The 19602-nt window shown below is 41.1% G+C and overlaps 1 protein-coding gene across 1 annotated transcript in view; it reads left to right on the top strand.

The window, feature by feature from the left end:
- Positions 1–6525: 6525 nt before the first annotated feature.
- Positions 6526–19602, top strand: part of RYBP (RING1 and YY1 binding protein) — a 77617-nt gene continuing 64540 nt past the window's right edge. The window contains exons 1-2 of the mRNA XM_033132847.1: positions 6526–6743; positions 7473–7598. Of these exons, the coding sequence (XP_032988738.1) occupies positions 6712–6743; positions 7473–7598 (158 nt within the window). The 5' untranslated portion in view covers positions 6526–6711. The remainder of the gene's footprint in view (positions 6744–7472; positions 7599–19602) is intronic.

The raw sequence follows: 19602 nt of genomic DNA, 5'->3' as shown, positions 1-19602 counted from the left end.
CAGCATTGTTTGCAGTGACCAGGATATGGAGGCAGCATGGTGTCCATCCATTAGTGGATGAATGGATACTGAAGAGGTGGTATATGTATATTATATGATGGAATATTGCTCAGTCATGGAAAGGAATGGAATTTTGCCATCTGCAGTATTATGCTTGGATAAAATAAGTGAGACAGAGAAAGACAAAAATCACGATTTCACTTGTATGTGGAATCTTGGAAGCAGAATAAATGAATAGGACAGAGGTACTCATGGATACAGAGAACATTTTGATGGTTGCCAGATGGAAGGAGGGTTGGGGGATGGGTGAAAAAGGGAAAGGGATTAAGACGTACAAATTGGTAGTTACGAAATAGTCATGGGAAGGTAAAGTACAGCATAGGGAATACAGTCAACAATACTGTAATATGCATGGTATCAGATGGATACTAGATTTATCAAGGTGATCACTTTGTAAGTTACATAAATATATAATCACTATGTTGTACACTGGAAACTAATATAATATTGTATGTCAACTATAATTAAAAATAAAAAAAAGTTTAAAAATAAAAATAGAATTAACAGTGATGAAAGAAAAAGGAAGGAAGAATGAAAAGAAAGAAAGGAAGGAAGGAAGGAAGGAAGGAAGGAAGGAAGGAAGGAAGGAAGGAAGGAAGGGAAGGAAGAAAGAAACCACCAAACCATTTTCCCAGAGGAACTGTACCATATTGTACACCTACCCGCACTATGTGAGGGTCACACTACGTTTTCCCAAGAACTGAGATTGTCAAGATTTTTATTTACGCCATTCCAACGGGCAGTGGTATCTCATTGTCCTTTCAATTTGTGTTTCCCTAATGAATGATACTGAGCATCTCCTCACATGCTTACTAAACCATTCATATATCTTTTTTGTCAAAATGTCCATTTAAATATTTCATTAGGTTGCTTGTTTCTTTTATCGTGTAACAAAAGTTCTTTGTATATTCTAGATATGATTCTTTTATCAGATATGCATTTTGCAAATACTTCCTCCGTCTTTGATTTGTCTTTTCATTTTCTTAAGTGTCTTTCAAAGAACGGAAGCTTTTCATTTTGATGAAGTCCAAGACACCAACTTTCTCTTTTATGGAGCATGATTTTGTTTGGTTGCTTGTTTTTGTATCATATCTAAGAAATCATCTTCCAAAGGCTACAAAGGTTTTCTCCTACATTTTTTTCTGGAGGTTTTAAAGTTTTAGGTTTTACACTTAGGTCTATGATCCAATTTGAATTAATTTTTGTAAATGGTGTAAGGTAAAACCCAGGACAATTTTGACTCATGGCTATGCAAGAAGCAGATCAATAAAACTTTACATCTCTGATAAGCACGTGCACAGGTGACTTTGTAGCTTGTTGCAAAACTTGGTTAAAGTTCAAATACAAATGGTCAAGGAAGCTCCACCTGTCTTTGACTCCAGGGCTGCTGCTTTAGAAGTGAATCCTGTCATCAGTATCTCTCTGCAGATGTCCCCAGTAATACCAGAACAAGACTGAGTCTTTCATGAGCTAGGTTCTCTTTCATGAGCTAGGTTCTCCCCAGTTCCTGACTCCAGGTAGTTAGTTGCTTCAAGAAACAATGTTCTCTTGTAAACCACTGTAGGAACATTTGGTGCAAAATGGGGCATTCAGTCCTAGCAATTAGGATAAAAATCGTAAACATGTCTAGTTTCTGTCTTCTTGAGTGGCTTTTTCAGCTACCAAATGATACTATTTTCTCCTTCCTCTTCCCCTCAATAATACTAGCTCTAATGTTTCATTAAAATCATTTATATCTAGGTATCCCTTAAACTACAAGAATAAAACTGGCGAGGAAAGAGTTTAGGAAGCCAACACAGAATAGTCAACTTGTGATGTGGGCTATTGAGGACATTTTAAGAAAGGCAACTACCATCTCCTATTGCCATTACTCCATTATAGAGGGGGCATTTCAATTACCCAACACTCCAAGAAAAGAAAAAAAAATTGGAAGGATGTAATCTCCCAATAAAAAAAGTCTTTCCTAAGAATCAACTGTTGGTAATTTACTTGAAAGTAGGAAAGTATACATACATTTACCCTTTAGTTTTCTCGTTTCACTAGAGATTGGTAAAAACTCCACCCCAAATCACAGTTTGGCACTCAGACCATAAGAAGGTGTAACATGGGTGGGGTGGGGTATTTGGAGAAAGGTTATTTTTTCTCTCACTTGTTTATAATAATTTTATTGGATAAATTTATTTATTCCTAAGGTTCAAAGTCCCAGTCTTAGTGAGTACTTAGATTTTCCACCTGGGAATAGCACTTGCAAATTTAAAGTCACAAGGAAGGTAATAACAATCCAGACCCTTCCTTTGGCAGGCACCCATAGTGTTGGCTTCTTTCTGAGCAAAAGACAGAAGGGAAGCCCAGACAAGCGGCCCTTCCTGACCCATCTCTCGGGCTAATCTAAAGGTACTTTCACTATCTCCTCCCCGCAAGGGCTCTGCGTTCTCCCAGCATCTCATTCATTAAGACAGATCGAAGGCACTCCCAGGTAAACAACTATTCCAACAAATTGGTAAGCTCATCAATGGTGTAGATGAAAAAGGGGCGCTGTAATAAATTATAAATCTCTAACTGGGCAGGTCATGGTGGGCAGTCATGCCTGATGCTTGTAATCTCTTTAGTGAAAGGTTTTAAGCTAGCCCTGTCCACTGTTCTTGTGCATCTAGGTTAATATACCTTTGAAACACCAGAAGTAATACCCCTTGAAGGTGTAACCTTCAAGAACACATAATCTTAACTATCCTAGAATCCAACCCCCACCTTGCTTTCTCCCACCCTCATGTAATCTTCCCTCCTTAATTCAAAATGCATAAAAAAAACTTCGAACAGTCATTCTCTGGAGCATTTGAGATTTTGCTTCTGGCAATTGTCAATTTTGGCTCAAATAAACTCAGAAAAATTCTCTACAGATCTGGAGGTTTCTTACATAGGCAATGGCTTCCACGCATTCAGGATAAAGACCCCAAATCTCCACTAAGCCTTCCTTGCCACACGGGAGCTAGCCAGAGCCTAGCTCTCCAGCCTTACCTCTCCTCCTCCCCAAGGGCTCCTGCCATAGCCGCTTGCCTTCAGGTCCTCCCAACACCATACCCTTGAACACTCTTTCCTTCTCTTCTAGGCAATCTTAGCTTTTTCAGGAACCCTCCCCCTTCCTTAATGCCCTCTCCACTTACATCCTGTAGTTGGTCATTGTAGCAACTGTCACAATCATAATTAATTAATTGTATAAAATGTGGCTTCTCAACTAGAATGTAAAGTCCAAAAGATTAGGAATCAAGTCTATCTTGTTTGTCTGATCTTCCAGTCCCTGGTATGGGGCATGGCACCTAGTTGCTGCTCAGTAAATTACTATTGTTGAATGAAAAAAAAAATTCTCTTTACTGCATATTTCCCGGGTACTTATAGATAACAGTGAGGGGGGACAAAGAGAAAAAAATTCCTTGCCGTTATGAAGCTTATATTCTATTGGGGCAAGACTTGCTACACAAGATAACTTCATGGTATGTTAGATGTTGATAACTGCTAAGGAGAGAAAAGTAAAGCAGTGAAGAGGAACACGAGGCAGCAGGTTGTGGGCTGATGTATGAAATTTTTAGATTGGGTGACCAGAGAAAACCTCCTTGAAAATGTGACTTTTGAACAAAGACCTAAAGGAAGTGAGATGGCTGAAAATGTGGGTATCTGGGGAAAGAGCATTTCAGGCAGACAGAACAGCAAGTGCAAGCTCCCTGAAGTGGGAGAGCAACTTCCAGGAACAGCAAAGAAGCCATTGTGACTGAAGTAGAGGGGAAGGCAGGCAGAATATGGTCTTTTAGTTTCTGCAACGTATGTGTGGAATCACTGACATGCGGCAGTTTTGGAGAGTGCTTCTACTCAGCAGCTCTTTTAAAACCATGGGTTTCAAATAATTTTTAAAGCAGAACCCTTCCTTCAAGTGAAACATGAAATGGAAGTTCAAGATAGAAAATAGAGGAGCCCAGGAGGGCGTCATGCCTTCAAGCTACACTGGTTCAAGGCAACACAGTGAGGAAGGTTTGTCCCCCACCCAGCTCAGGTTGAAACCATGGCTCTAGAATCATAGTCTGATGCTCTGCCTAGAGCTGTGCTATTCTATAGCACGCTGCTCCAGAAGTAGCGCTGTCTGGCTCCTTTAACTACAAGGAGAATTTCAGTAGATCTTTACCTCTAACTTGTGAATGAAATTGGAGCCTCTACAGTTACAATCACATGGTGATGTGTGGGTCTGATATGTCCTTAGAAATTAGTTCTCTATAGTGGAACTTCTTTCTTAAAAACACTTCTTAAACTTTGCCCTTTTTTGAAAAGGTGAAACAGGTCAAGGATACTAAAAGAAATACAATAAAAAAAGTCAGTCTCCTATGGATAACTAAATTACCTTGAATTTGCAATGGAATTTTACACACTTAGGTAGACAAACAAAAATGAACTTCTGATATAGGCAACGATATGGATGACTATCACGAATATTATGTTGAGAAAAAGGTGCCAGCCACATGAATACATAGCATATGACCCATATGTATGATATTCATAAATAGGCAAAGCTAATCTTTGGTAACAGAAGATGGAATAGTGGTTAACTGGAGGAGAACAACTCACTGGAAGGATGAAAATATTCTGTATCTTGATCTGGATGGTGGATACAGAGGTGTAGTAGATAGATACAAACAATTCAGTGGTGAAAAATGATTTGTGCACTTTACATAAATCATAATAATAAAGTCAGTCTCCTTCCCACTACCTATGGCTCCCAGCTACCCAGTTCTCCTCCCCAGAGGCCACTCCTCCAGCTGGGATTTCTTAATGCTCCTTTTCTTTCAGTACCTTCCACCAGGGGTGGAGTCCTGGGAGCCTGCCAGGCAGCACCAGAGGCCAAGGCTGTAGGCACTGGGCCATGGCTGGTGGGCAGCCCCTTGGCTTTCTCAGGCTCCTTTGGCTCTCCGCCCCACACCCATGCCTCCCTCCTTCTCTTCCTCCTTTTCTTCCCTCCCTTCCTGAGAAGGCAGGGGCAGCAGTGAGAGTGGCCAGGAGGGCTGACCCTAAACAGCGCTGTCGCTCCTGGCCCTCTAGGGCGTGCCTGTCTGGAAAGGACAGTGTGTGCTGAGCAAGCTTAGAGTTGACACACTCCCTCCCTCTTACTCTCTGGCTTCTGATCCCTGAACTGATCCTAGAACTTCCTGCACCCTGGGCACCCAGTCTCCGTATGCTTCCCTTCGTGGGGGCAGTCCTGATAATAACCGACTATGTGTTTGCGTATGAACAGGGCTTAGCACAGCGGATGCCCAGGGCCTGTCTTATCTTCCGTCTACACCCCTCCCCCCCAACTTCCAGCAGTATTCTTTGACCCTGTTCCACCCCACCCAAGGCTTCAGCCCAGCCAACCCTTTTATCTTGTCATCTGGGGTCCACTCCCTACCAGACTCCTCACCCCCCTTCCCCAGTGACTGAGGGCAGAGGGGCCTGAGTCAGTTTGGTAAGCATTCTTGGAGCAGGGCAGAAAGTAAAGGGTAATGCATGTTCCTTACCTTCAAAATCTTGTGAAGTGGGGGAAATAGTGCACTACCCAGGCCCAATTATGATAGTCTCAGCCCAGCATTTTGTTTTGGTCTTTCCGAAGACCGAGGCACTGACCTGCGTGCTTTTCTTGCATTAAGCCTGAATTTTCCAATGTTCAGGAGGAGGGTTATTAGCCTCATTTTGGAGATGGATTTGAGGCCCAAGGTTTGCTAACACGTGGCTGCCAGGATTCCAACAGCCACTTCCCTAGGGAAACGCCCTTTTTAGGCTCGGGGTGGGGTGGGTAAAGCGGTAGTCCGGGCGCAGGAGCTGTGTCCAGCCTCGGGGGACCTTTAATCGTACCACACCCGTTTTGCACAGTTCCCTCATGCGTCAGGGGCCTGGGAAGGGTTTAAGGCCGGAGTAAGGGCTGGAGGCGGGGACTTCAGGGGAAGCCTATTGAAAGCTCCGCGTGGCAGAGGAGCAGAAGGGTGCGGGGGGGACCCAGGCCAAAGAGGCCCTGCTGGCTCCCGTGGCACTGCAAGCCTCGAGGCGTTGGTACAGGCGCGGCCGTTGCAAACCCCAGAGGTGTGAGCAAACTGCGCGGAACTACTTCCCCAGGGCGGCTTGGGTCACGGGGACAGCTTCACCAAGCGGCAGTGCGGGACCCGAAGCTTATCGCCGGCCCCGGGCACCGCCACGTGCGCCCCGCCGAGCTCGCACGCTCCGCCGCGCCTGGCCGCGGGGCCACCAGCAGGCACGCGCGCCCCCAGCGTGCACACACTCCGGGGCACGCACACCGACGGCCCGGCCCACGTCCGCCACGCCACGCCCACCCCCGCGCCCCGCCCCCGCCCTCGCGGCGCAGGCCACCGCCCTCCCATTGGCCGCAAGGCGCGTGACGCGCGGCGCCCGGCCCCGCCCCTCGTCAGTCACTCGGCGGAGGCGGCGCTGGCGGGGACTAGTCTCGTCCGGAGACTGGCAGCGGCGGCGGCGGCGGCGGCGGCCGGAGCTCGAGCCCCAGCGGCTGAGGGCGGGCGGGCGCGGGGGAGGGAGGGGGGTCGGTCCGAGACGACTCCCCGGACGGCGTTTCTCCTTCGAGCGGCGCCGGTTTCAGCTTTGGGGGGGCGGGGGTACAGCCCATCCATGACCATGGGCGACAAGAAGAGCCCGACCAGGTACCTGCTCAGAGCTGAGGGGCGGAAGGGGAGGGAGGGCTGGGGGCGGGCGGGGGCCGGCGAGGACTAGGCCCAGGAGCCACCCGGGCGGGGGGAGGCGCCGCTAAGATGGAGATCCGGGGACGGGGGGAGGCGGGGGCGGCGGGGGCGGCGGAAAGCGCTGTCGCTCCCGCTGGGGGCCGGCGGCCGTGCGCGCCGCAGCCATGGCGGCTCCTCCTCAGCCGCCGTCCGCCGCCGCCGCCGCTCCTCCCAGACAAAGGGAGATTTAACCAGGTGGGGAGGGAGGGAGGGAGGGCGCGAGCGTGGGAGGGGAGAGGGAAGGAACCGGCCCACTCCCCCGCCGGCCGCGGGCTGCCCCCGCGCACCCGCTCCAGATCCGGCCGGCGGCTCCCCTCCCGGCCCCCCAGCCCCAAGCTCAAGTCCACAAGTCCGCCCGCTTCCTGCGCCCGCCTTGGCCCTTCCCCGGGCGCCGTCGCCGCCGCCTGCTGTGCGAGGCTGCACGGCCCGGCCCGGAGGCGGCAGGGTGCCGGTGGGGGCGCCCTGTCCCCTCCCCTGGTCCCTCTTCTAGTCCCCGAAAAGGGTGGGTGGGTGGTCGCCCGAGCGAAGTTTCCAGCGCTGGATTCCTGCGAAATTACGACGGCTCACTAGCGCCTGTGATTTGCTGTCTCCCCCTTTCTCCTGCTCCCTGTCTCTCTTCTCCCCTTTCCCCCACTCCTCACTACTCCAAAGGCCAAAAAGACAAGCGAAACCTGCCGCAGACGAAGGCTTTTGGGACTGTAGCGTCTGCACCTTCAGAAACAGCGCGGAAGCCTTTAAATGCAGCATCTGCGATGTGAGGAAAGGCACCTCCACCAGGTACTTGAAGATCTGTGTTACCTTTTGTTAAAGGACTTTTTTTTTAAAAGTGGGGAGAGGGTAGTCAGCTATACTTTTTGCCCTCTTTCCAACTTGTTGATTACGCCTTTTTCTGCATTTGTGGGGTGGGTGATAATGCGGTTTTGGTTGTATTTCGTGTTGGGTGCAAAGTCTCATGTTCAATAAAATTTATGGGAAGGAATTTTTCCAAGTTTTCGTTTTATTTCAAACAGACGTTGAATTTATTTTACACTTGTATCCTCACTGGTATTGGCTCAAAAAGAGAGGAAGCAGTAGTTTTGCTATGCATTGTAGGACATAGTCCTTTTATTTTTGCCATGCGTAGAATGTTTTTAATTTGCCTGTCTTGAATTTTTGTCCTCTGAGAAATTTAGTGGTGGTTGTACAGTAACGCTGGTTGTGCTTTTCCTGTTTTGAGCTGCAAATGTCTATTTTCTTACACTTGAAAATAAATGTTGGGGCTTGATAAAGGAAGTGCATTTTTTGGAAGTCTGAGTTGACAGTTTGGTTTTTTTCTGATTAGCTTATGTAGAGTGGTGATGGAGGATGATTTTGCAAAATGGTGAAATGAATAGTGTGACTGACTATATTGAAGTTTGTGTTTGAAACTATTATAATAAAAAGAATGTTGAAAGAATTTATTTTCATTTTGGTGAAGGTAGTATACTGCATCTGGCATCAAAACGAGTTCACTCCAGATTTAACATTTAGATATACAAGAATAAAATGCCAAAACTAATTTTGTAGTTTTCCAGTCAACTTTTGACTTGTACCTTGAATTTGTTTCAGTGATGTTAAAGTTTGAAGTTAAACTAGTCTTGATGTCATTTAATGGGCAGACATTGGGATATGTGTGTGAACTGGAGACAAAAATGAATGAATTCCTGGTGGATCCTTGAATACTTTGCCAAAAGTCTCATTTCATCAGGAACTTGTTTTTGAATTGGTGGCTTTCCAATATGACTGTGTAGTAGTACTCCATAGTTTTGACTGGATATTGTTCTTTGACTAAATGGATGTGTCCTGTTAGGATTTCATTGCTTTATTTATAACTGGTATTAAATAGGATATTGGGCCACCTAAAGAATATATCTCTGAGATGAATGGGCCCAGTTACTGGTGGAACAGTTCAGTGAATTCCACTACCTCTTTAGGTAATGAGACCTTTGAATAAAAATACTCAAGAAGTGACAGTATTTTCACCATAAGTAGTTTTCAAAGTAAATTCATGTTAATATTTTTGTGTTATAGGTTAGTTAAGATAAAACAACCTCATGGGGAGCTTAATGGACTTTGTTTTGCTATCTAAAACACGTCATTCCATTAAATGGCATGAAAGTTTAGAAATGTATGTTATTTAAAGTAGTAGTGATTATATTTATGAGTAATTTTTTTTTTTTTAACATGTAGAATCCCACAGAGGCCAAACCTCTTTATTGTGGTTTTGCTTTGAGTGTTACCGTAGATGATGCTCAAGTAAATGACTAGGAAACTCCTAAGAACTTGAAACTTTAGTGGTGAAAATAAACTTACCCAAATTCAAAAGTGTACATCTGATGTATTGCTGGGAATAATTATCACATAATGAAGTACATTTCAGTTTCTACATGTATTAAAACCTGACTCATCAATGAAAAATGTTTAAAGTTTTTTCAGTCACAGATTATGATAGTGAAAGTCAGTTTTTTAAACAAATATTAAATTGTTAATAATGAAAATATTTTAGAGTCCATTCAGGAATGGAATACTTACCTACTGTCTTTAAGGATCTTCGTGTAATTTTTTGATGTCTGTTGTTGAGTAGTAGGCTGTGAACACAGATTTCAGAGATCTAAGGACTTAAACTCTTACCAACTCACAATAGGTGCCCTTACATAGTCCTTCAATTTGTTTCATTTTGGTTATTGTCAATATTTTGGTATTAGATCTATTAAAGAAGTCATCTTTAATTGGAAAGAAGGCAGATAACATTTTGGCTTTCTTGTTATGAATGGGCTTCATGTGTGCGGAAAGGTGAAATTTCGCAGGTTTTCATCCTGTCCTATCCAGTGTATTATTGGTTAATTTATCTGTGATCATAGTTACTATGTGTTTTTCTGGAGCTTTTTTCTTGTAATTTTTTTAGTACCTCGAAGGTTTGACATTTTCTGATTTCCATAGTTTAATCAGACTTGATATTGATGGCAGTAGAAAACTTGTTGGGTTTTGGACATTGGGTAATAGGCAAAAACTTGTGATTTTTAGAATAATTTTTAAGTAATAAGAGAGTTTTTCTAACCTTTTGACTGATGTAAGTTGGGTTTTATTATTCTGAGCTGGTGTTTGGTATGACAGCCTACCTGATTGGTTAGCCAGTGGTCATAGTTAGTTCCTCATTGTTGCCATCTACCAGTCAAACAAGGAAGTCAGCTTTGAATTAGTGGTGTCCAGTAAGAAACAGAACTGTATTTAGCCTCTGAAGATAGAATTAATATTCCTCAATTTGATGAGGAAAATGTTGTCACTTATCCAAATAACATTTATTAATCCCAGGATGTGAAAGATACTGCTCAAGATATTGGGGAGGGGAACAGGGTGTAAAAGATTGGTAGAACATGCAGTGGAATGACCATACTCCAAGTTATAAAGGCCCTAAGAGCTATAAAGAGCTACCGTATGAGAGATTGGCACAGTCTGGCTTGGGGGATCAATTGGAGTCTCCTTCCCCCTGTTTCTTCTGGGCAAGGAAAATTGATTTCTACAAAACCACCTACCAACTCTTCACTATTATTGCCTTGTGGACCAGATATATTTAATTCTGCAGGTGGAATCATGAAAATGTTTAGAAGGTCTTTATGCTTCTTGGAGCAGCATACAGCAGATTGAAAGGAATGTCAGAAACTCCTAAGAAACATGTTAAGGGAAGAAGTAGGGGATGTTTAATAGGCTACTTGGAGGTTTAGGGGGGAGTAGAGATCTATATTTTGGATATATTATCAATTATGTAGTGGGTCTCTATCCCTTGCTGTGGTTATCTTTTTTTATAGCTTTATTGAGGTGTGATTTACATACCTTAAAATTCACCAATTGTAAGTGGATAATTCATTGATTTTTAGTAATTTTGAAGAGCTGTGCAGCCATTGCTATAAACCAGTTTAGAACATTTCCGTCACATCATATGATTTCCCCATGCCTGCTGTGTGATACACTTTTAAGTAGACTTTAAAACTAGAACATGGAGGAGTCACCTGTGGCTGGGAAGGATGCCTCTTCAGACCCATCATGCTGATGTACGCTAAGCCTTTCAAGGTGAAAAATAACAGACTGTGTATGTAAGGTGGCGATAGTTGGGGAAGAAACACTATCCCTTTTCTAAGTGATAGCTAAAGTAGTATTTCCCAGCCCACTTGCCAGTTTCATGAAAAAAGATACCAGCTTTTAAAAGAAAAAGAAAAAAAATCCCCACAAATTTAACCATTGTTAAATTGAAGTTCTTGAGTGTTGGGCATAGTAGCCTTTGGACTTAGTGATAAATATATTTTACTTCTGGTCTTGTTATTTCTCTGAATGTAGTGATGTCTTTATTGTAAAATAAAAATTACCAAGACATTGCTGCAGCTCTTGTTGATGAATGGTTCTTTGACAGTAGTGCTGCATTTTGAACTTCAGTTACTGCTTAAATCACACTCAACTTGAAAAATTGGAAATTTTTTGCTTTGGGTAATTACCATAGATTTAGAACTTTTCTAGTCTTTGACTCCACATATTATAGTGTTGAGTTGAGATTAGGTTTTATTTAATCCTTGTTTATTTGAACATTATCCCTCTGAAAAGTGTACTGTTTTTAGAGATGTTACAGAGAAGGAAATATGAGGAATTGACTTCAGATGCATTAAAAAATTATGTAGCTTAATAAAAAAGTTGGTACTTAGATTGTTGAATTGGAAGTTGGTACTCGGTTGTTTTGTGTGTAAAATGTTTTCCTTGTTCCCTGATTCTTTGCAGTTGTAATTTTTGGATGTTTTCTCTTAAATCTAGGTACCTTGACAACTGAAAATATCTTCAGTAGTAATGAAGTACTTTAGGAGTTTTAGGGGGAAACACATATTTAGTGATAACGTCAAAGTTTTGATCTTTGCTGGAAGCTTCAAAAGTGCATCATCCTGTAATACTGCTAGCAGAGGGAGTAGGTAACTAACGTGGAACAGAGCTTGGACTCTTCCCCAAGGTTCTGGGTCATCCACCACTATCCTTAGGTCACATTAGTTTTATTGTAGTGTTTGTCTTTCATAAAATTTCCCCATAACATAGGTCAGAAAATTACCTGTCTTCCAAATCATCAAACCTTTCGGCCTTGAAGCTGGTACAAAAGCTGGATCAATCACTCTTACCCAGAAACGGAGTGATAATTTATTTTGTATTTGCTGTTACATTGGACTTACTGATTTATTGGTACTGACTTGATCTTATGTATAGTTTGTGACCTTAAAGTAAATTATCTGGGTAGTTGTGGTTATTTGACAAGTTTTTATTGAGCACACAGACACCTGAGTTCTGGGTGACAGTTCTATAAAGACAGACAAGGACCGTGTTCTTAGGGAGCTTAAAATGCCGTGGAGAGGAAGAGAAAAGAAACAAGTAAACAGAAAAATCAGATAATACCAGCTAGTGATAAGTGCTACTAAGAATTTAGAGCAGGTTTGGGAACTGGAGAGTGATGAGAAGTGGGTGCAGTGGCTGCTTTATAGACTGTGGAGATACCTGCCTTTTTAGGAAACAGTGCTGCTTCCTTTTGGAGCAAGGGCATAGTTATTTCTGTAGGTTTACTTGTGCCATTTAGCTCATATGTTTGGGGACAGTTTAGAGTTGAAGCCTTTGTGCACAGACTGCTCAACTTTTTTTAGTTGCTTGTCATAGACTAAACCCAGGCCAGCTGATTTGCCAGTATATCCTATTAGTTACAAGAATGGGAGGTTCTGTGTTATTGATTCACGTGGCATACATTTCTTGTGTGCTTCTATAGATGCGGAAGAAATCTTAAGATTAATAAAAGCTTGCTTAAGTAGCTGTAGTTTACCAAAATAGTTATCAGCACTAATTCAATTCATTACTGCTTTAGGTGATAGTGGGTCTCTAAAGGTCTCCTTTCCAACCTGAACTAAAACATTCTACAATCGATTTGACTCTCGTATTCTCTTTTGCCTCATCACCACGGCCTTTTCTCTTTGTGGCGTGGCATCTTCCTTTATACCCTCCATCACTGGTACTCCTCTCCTTTTTTTGCCTATTTTACTCATAAGTAAACATTTTGAACTGTAGCATACATAGAGGTGTGCAAATAAATTATAAGGCTTGATGAACTTTCACAATGTGAGCACACCTGTGTAACCAGCACCTAGATTAAGAAACAACATTACAGGAACCCCAGAAGCCCCTTGTGTACTCTGCAGTCACTGCTCCTACCCTAGCCACTCTCCTGGCTTCTAACACCAGAGATGTGTTTTGCTTGTTTTTGAACTTAATATAGAGGAGTCATACAGTATGTATACTTCTGGGTCTGGCTTCTTCCATTCATTGTTTGTGAGATCCATCCCACTTGTGTATTGTTCTTGTGGAGCCGTTTAGTCCTAAGAATATCTTAGAGCTCAATTCTTTGTATGCAGACCCTTATACATTGTAGAGATAGGATCTCTCCTGACCTGTCTTCATTACCTACATACTTGAACACTGCTATCTCCTCCCAGCAGTAGCATAAATCCATACATCATTAGGTGAAAGGAATAAAACTGGATGTGTGGAGCTTTCTAGAGTACGTACACATATACTTTGCCTCTCATCTGTAGTATTGTTCATCACTCATTTATATTTCAAGGCATTGATTAAATAGACAAAATTCCTGCATTCAGGGAAACTAACAAACTTGTTGAAAAGACCATAAAAAGAAAACAGATGGTGTAAAGCACCCAGTGATTGAATGAACTTCATGGTAGTCATGGAATGAATGAGTACATGGTAGAGAACATAAGTGCTTTTTGGAGGACTTAGAGACAGTCCGGGGGTGGTACACTGGGGAAGGCCTCACTCAATCTGGGATTTAAACTAGACCTTCATGGTTCTGGGATGTAGGGTTTGCTGTAGAGGCTGATGCAAGGTAGTTCTTTGCCTCTTCCTATCATCTCCTCATTAACTGTTTCCTCTTTTCAGGTGTCGTCCACACCTTTCCACTTCTCCCCACAAACTGGTAATTCCCAAGTACTATTTATTAACCACCGGCCACCACTCCCCCCTGCACACACAGATGCATCACAAAGAACCCAACTGGTTTTTGGGCCTCTCCACTTGAACGACTTAAATTATTTCTTTGTCCTCATTGCCTTTAGGATAGAGTCCAAATCCTGAGCATCACAAGGGGCTTCTGATTTGGTCTTTTACTGTTTCTTTAGAATTTCTGGAAGCAGCCTGCTGCCATCCCACCTGTCCTCCATGTACAGCATGTGTGTTTCATACCAAACTGCTTGGTGTTTTCCAAGCATGGACCATGATGTCTCGTTTCCATACCTACACACATTCTTTTCCTCTGGGTTTTTTCCTGAAATGCTTACCTTCCTTTTGTGGCGTGGCTGACGTCTGTTTGTCCCTCTGGATGTCTCAGGAAGCCTTTCCATTGCCCCCCATTGATGTGTAACAGTTGCACTGCATTTTCATTAGTTTGTCTTTGTTATGTTGAGTGTGGGACCTTTCTTTTCATAGTTTTATTTTCCTATCTGTTACAGTGCCTGCCGCTTGGCAGGGGTTCAGTAATGTATATAGAATAAATGAAGACTTGGAGTTTCAATTGGAGTCCTGTTTAACTGTTCCACTTAAACTTTCATTTAGGGCTTACATCTTGGTGTGCCTAATGTTAGGGGAAGTTGTCTTTGTGTCCTTAAAAGTAGTATTCCTATTTTTCTGGTTTTGTTTTCAAAACATGTACTAGAAATTAAACACTGAATTACAGTCTTGGAATCTGTAGACAGTGCATTTAAAGTACTTTCTGGAGTGGTTTTTAGCTTCAGAGTTTTATAGCACACTTAAATAACAACTGTGACGATTCTGAATCCTTTTTTCGTTGCCCATTTGGTGCTTTAAACAGTCACAAGTCATATTGAAAAGTCTGGTAAAGCAGAGGATCAGTCATATTGTGCAAAAACAATTTAGAGGTGTGATAGATAAGATAAGGAACTGGACCAGTGCTTGTAAGATAGTTAAAAATGGCTACAGAACTTCAGGTGTTAGAAATGGTGTGCTGTCCATTGTGTAGGTTCTTTTGGGTCAACGTATCCATAACTTGATGGTTGCACATGGTGTACATTGCTATTTTGTTTAGTAATTTGGATTATTTTTGTTGGAAGTCTTGACTCATTCACTTATTTAGCTATAATTTCAGTTCCGTGCAGTGATTGACACAGACTTTGGTGTCAGTGTTGAATTCTCGGTAAATGCAATGCACATAAACTGTTACACAGAAATCGTAGTTGAAATCACAAAGTAAACAGTGAAATTTTTATTTTTTAATAGGATTAGATACTACTTCCTGCTCTCTTTTTCTCCCTCTGTCAATTTAGAAAAATCTGCCTTATTTATCCTTTGGGAAAAGAAACTAGTGGAAGGGATATGTAAAAAATTCATCTTACTTAAAACTTATTCAAAACATTTTCCTCTAAGAGTCATAGCAATACAATTTAAGATGAAACTTGGATAGCCTTTGGGAGAGACAAGAAATTAAGTGCAATGTAAGATGCCAGTTTCATCAGTATATTGTCTTAAAACACACAGAGTGCATGATGGTTAGTTGAAGGTGGAATACAAACATGGTGACTGCTTTCTAAGAACAGGTCAGACTTCAAATGTAAGTTATAAGGTTTATATACTGTTCTCTTCATTCTTTTACAAAACTAAAAGTTGTTTAGTATCTTAGGTGCTGCAAAAATATTCAAGGTTGCAAGAAATAGGAATTTAAGTCAAACTACCTTACGTCAAAACAAAAAAAAAATAATGAATTTACTGGTCCATATAGCCAGTAATGACAAAGATACCATTTGAACTCAGAATCGAAGGAAGAACTATAGGAATCAGGACCCCTGTCATTTGTCCAATTCCTGGACCGTTCTTTGTAGTCTAGAGGTTGGGATACTGGGATTTGCCAAGCCTAACACATCTGTAGGATGTTACTGGAAGGGAGTTGGGACACTGAGCCTAGCTCCTGTAGTTAGTACTCCACATTGGATTTGTTGCTGGGCTAATACACAGGATATGTTCAGTTCTAATTTCAAACTACGTATAATAAGTTTCTTGAAGGCGGGAGCTCTGTTTATCTGGCATTACCGTAGCATCTTGTAAGTTTTTATCACATAGATAAAAGAAAGATTATCAGTGAACGTTGGTAAAATTTAAAAAATACTGACTGATGTTCTGTAGGTTAATTTTCTTTATCATTAGTCACTGGTTCTTTGTCCTTTATTTTAGTTAGAAGGTAATACTTGCTTATTACAGAAAATTTGGGACAAACACAAAAACAAATAAACAAAGGTCACCCATAATCCTTCCAGCTAAAATTATTTTTATTTATTGAGCAGTGTATTTATTCACTGGACCACAACTATTTGAGTAACTATAGTTTTCCAGGTACTGTGTTTTAATATGCTAGTTGGTTGAATTTTCAAAGTGATGTAGATGGTAGTTCCGTGTGGGAGTAGGAAGTCAGAAAGTGACTCTCAACAAACTGACTCTTGATTTGAAAGACGTGTTCCGATTTGTTTATATAGTTCATTTTGGATTCTTCTAAGGGAAAATTTTTCTGAACACTTCATGTTCAGTTTACAGTTTTCTTTTTGGATTGTTTTAATTTGGGGAGGAATGAAAATATGTCATTGAATTCTTAATATCTGTAGCATAATTAACTTGAACTTCTCCCAAGTTCTTTATTAGAGAATAATCAAGTATATAAGGGAACCTAGATTTAATGTTTTTATACTAAATTTGTTCACATCAGTGGTTCTTAAACTTTAGCATGCACCAGAATCACCTGGAAGGCTTGATGAAACACATTGCTAGGTCCCACCCCCAGAATTTTTTATTAAGTAGGTCTGGGGTAGGACCCAAGAATTTACATTTCATACAAGTTCCCAGGCAATGTTGCTTGCTGCTGGTCTGGGGAGCACACTTTGAGAACTGGTTTAGATGACCTCAAACAACATTTAGCCTGGCTTCCTAATGAAGCTGAAGAGAGTTGTTGATGTTTGTTAATGGAAAATAATGTCTTGGCATTTCAAGGTGAATTCAGAGAGAAGTAAGTGATCCCACATTCTAGGAACCATGTTTTTAATCTAGAGCTGCCACTGGAGGTGATTTCTTAATTACTAAATATATTGTGTGAAGTATAGGAAAGTTTATAAATTGGGGGACCATGTCAGCTAAATTTGTAATTGTTTTACATTATAAAATCAGCTATTACTTTACATTACTGATACTTGCATTGGATTTCAGATACATGTATTTTAAAAACCTGTTTCTTTGCAACATATGTTAGAACCAGGCCTTATAATAAACTAATATTCTATCGAAATGTTGGTGGAGAACATGAACAGGTCATTAATAAAAACTACAAATTAAGTTAGGAAAGATGAGAAGCATTAACCTTCCCGTTACACAAAACAAAATACCCCCCCCCGTTCTTCCCCTTTTCTTCCCCCCCCCCACTCCGGTTCAAGCCGTTGTTTCTTAGTCCAGTTGTGTAGGACACAGCTCCCCGGCCCATACTGGTATTATGAGCCTTGCGCTCCCCCCTGCTGAGGCAGTCGGTCACCAGTCCGCCGCTCATGGCAGCTCTCTCCGCTGGGCTGCCAGCCCAGCTCCAGGGAGAGCTGTTGTTCACAATCTTATCTGTAGGGGGCACAGCTTACTGGCCCATGTGGGAATTGAACCAGTGACTTTGGTGTTAGGAGCAAGGCGCTCCAACCACCTGAGCCACCGGGCCGGCCCTAGATTTTTTGACAAGTCAAATTTTAAAGATTAAAAAAAATTTTAGTGAAGCTAGGAAATACATTCTCACAGACCTTTGGGTGTGTTAGTTGATTTAAATTTTCTGAAGGCCGTTATGATATCAAATACCTTTAAAATGTTTGTACCCTATGACCTAACAATTTAACTTCTAGGAATTTGTGTGATCTGCCTGTAAAAATTTCTGTGTAAGTACAGGTATACTAATTGCATCATTATTATAACTAAAAATGAAAATTACCTACATAGGAATCAGCAGGGAATTGTTACAAAAGTATGGAGTAGCCATGAATATTTTGCAGTGGTTACCAAGATTTAGGGCTTGTGAGGCTGGAGAAGGGAGATGGGCGTATGACTCTAAAGGGGTAGCAAGAGGGAGGTCTTTGTGGTAATGAAATAGATCTGTATCTTTTTTTAAAAATTTTTATAAGAGTTTGAGTGAAACTGATGACATGTGAGGAGGCAACATCTCAAATGCTCTCTAGATCTGTATCTTGATTGTGGTCATAGTTGTATGAATCTACATGTGTGATAAGATGGCATAGACCTATACACACACGTACCGATTTCCTGGCTTTGATGTACTGTAGTCAAGAGCATCCATTTCACGGAAACTGGATGACGGGTATATGGGATCATACTATTTTTGCAACTTCTTGCGAATCTATGATTATTTCAAAATAAAAATTTAACAAAAATTTTAGAAAGGATCTTAAAAGAAAATGTAATAGAAAAAAGCAATATACAAAATGATGAACAATATGGTCCCACTGTAATATTTCACACCATTTAATATATACACCCCTGATCAGAAGATTAATTGAGTAGTGGGATGATGGATTCTTTTTTGTGTGTGCTTTTCTATAATTTCTGTGGATGAATAAGTATCACTTTTATAGTTGGAAGACCAATTTTTTTATGACATTCAAAAAAATGATCTTATTGTGGAATATTGAAATTTAAATAAGCAGAACTATATTTTTACATTAAGGGATTTTAAAGTTTTGGTTTTCCACTAACTTAGTATTAAGTTTGGAAAGTATCTGTACTTTAAAACGTGTTATGTTTACAATTTAAAATTATTTTGTGCTCTTTGTATTATAAGATAATCCTGTATGCTGTTCTAAATCAGTGCTGTCCAGTATAAGCCTATGCATTGCAAGCCACGTGTAAATTTAAACTTTCTAGTAGCCACAATAAAAATGTAAAAAGTGGCTGGTGAAAGGAATTTAAAAATAATTTAAATACATTTTATTTATTCCATTATATCCAAAATACTATCATATCAACATTAATCCGTAGAAAATTGCAGTGAGATGTCTTACATTCTCTTTCATACTAGGTATTCAAAATCTGGTGTGCATTTTACAATTACGGCATAACTCAATTCAGACGGGCCACGTTTCAGTTGCCGCATGTGGCAAGTGGTTGCCATGTTGGAGAGTAGTAATAGTAGTAATAGTAGTTGAGAGCCAGGGCTTTGGTGTCAGACCTCAGTTCGAGTAACACCAGCTCTGTCATTTGCTAACCTTGTGGCCTTGGGCATGTTACTTGAACTTGTGCTTTAGTTTTTCATCTACGGATAATTTTTCCATAGGTGAGTATTATAAGGATTAAATGAGTGAATGTGTGTAGCATACTAGGCACTGGACCTAGCACAGAATTCGTACTGTAAACAATATATAATTCTTGGTGATTTTATTATTGCAATAGTGTGTGTCTTGGATTGAATGACTAATCATTCTAAAGACATGACTGATTTCTTTATAATGCTACTAGTGAGTAAATATATTAGTAGTACAGGAGATACTGTTTGTTTTTTAGAATTAAAATTTGGGCCCTAACTTTTAAATTATGACTGAATGAGTGGACAGAATTTGAGCACTTGTGCAAAATATTGCACCAGGCACTTGAACGTTGAGACTATAAGTCTTAGGATGATATCCGCAAATACTATACATTTGCG

The sequence above is a fragment of the Rhinolophus ferrumequinum genome, chromosome 17 (genome assembly GCF_004115265.2).
Source record: "Rhinolophus ferrumequinum isolate MPI-CBG mRhiFer1 chromosome 17, mRhiFer1_v1.p, whole genome shotgun sequence".
Classification (NCBI taxonomy): Eukaryota; Metazoa; Chordata; class Mammalia; order Chiroptera; family Rhinolophidae; genus Rhinolophus; species Rhinolophus ferrumequinum.
Note: the sequence above shows the minus strand (reverse complement) of the source record. Positions and strands in the feature narration are given on the sequence as shown.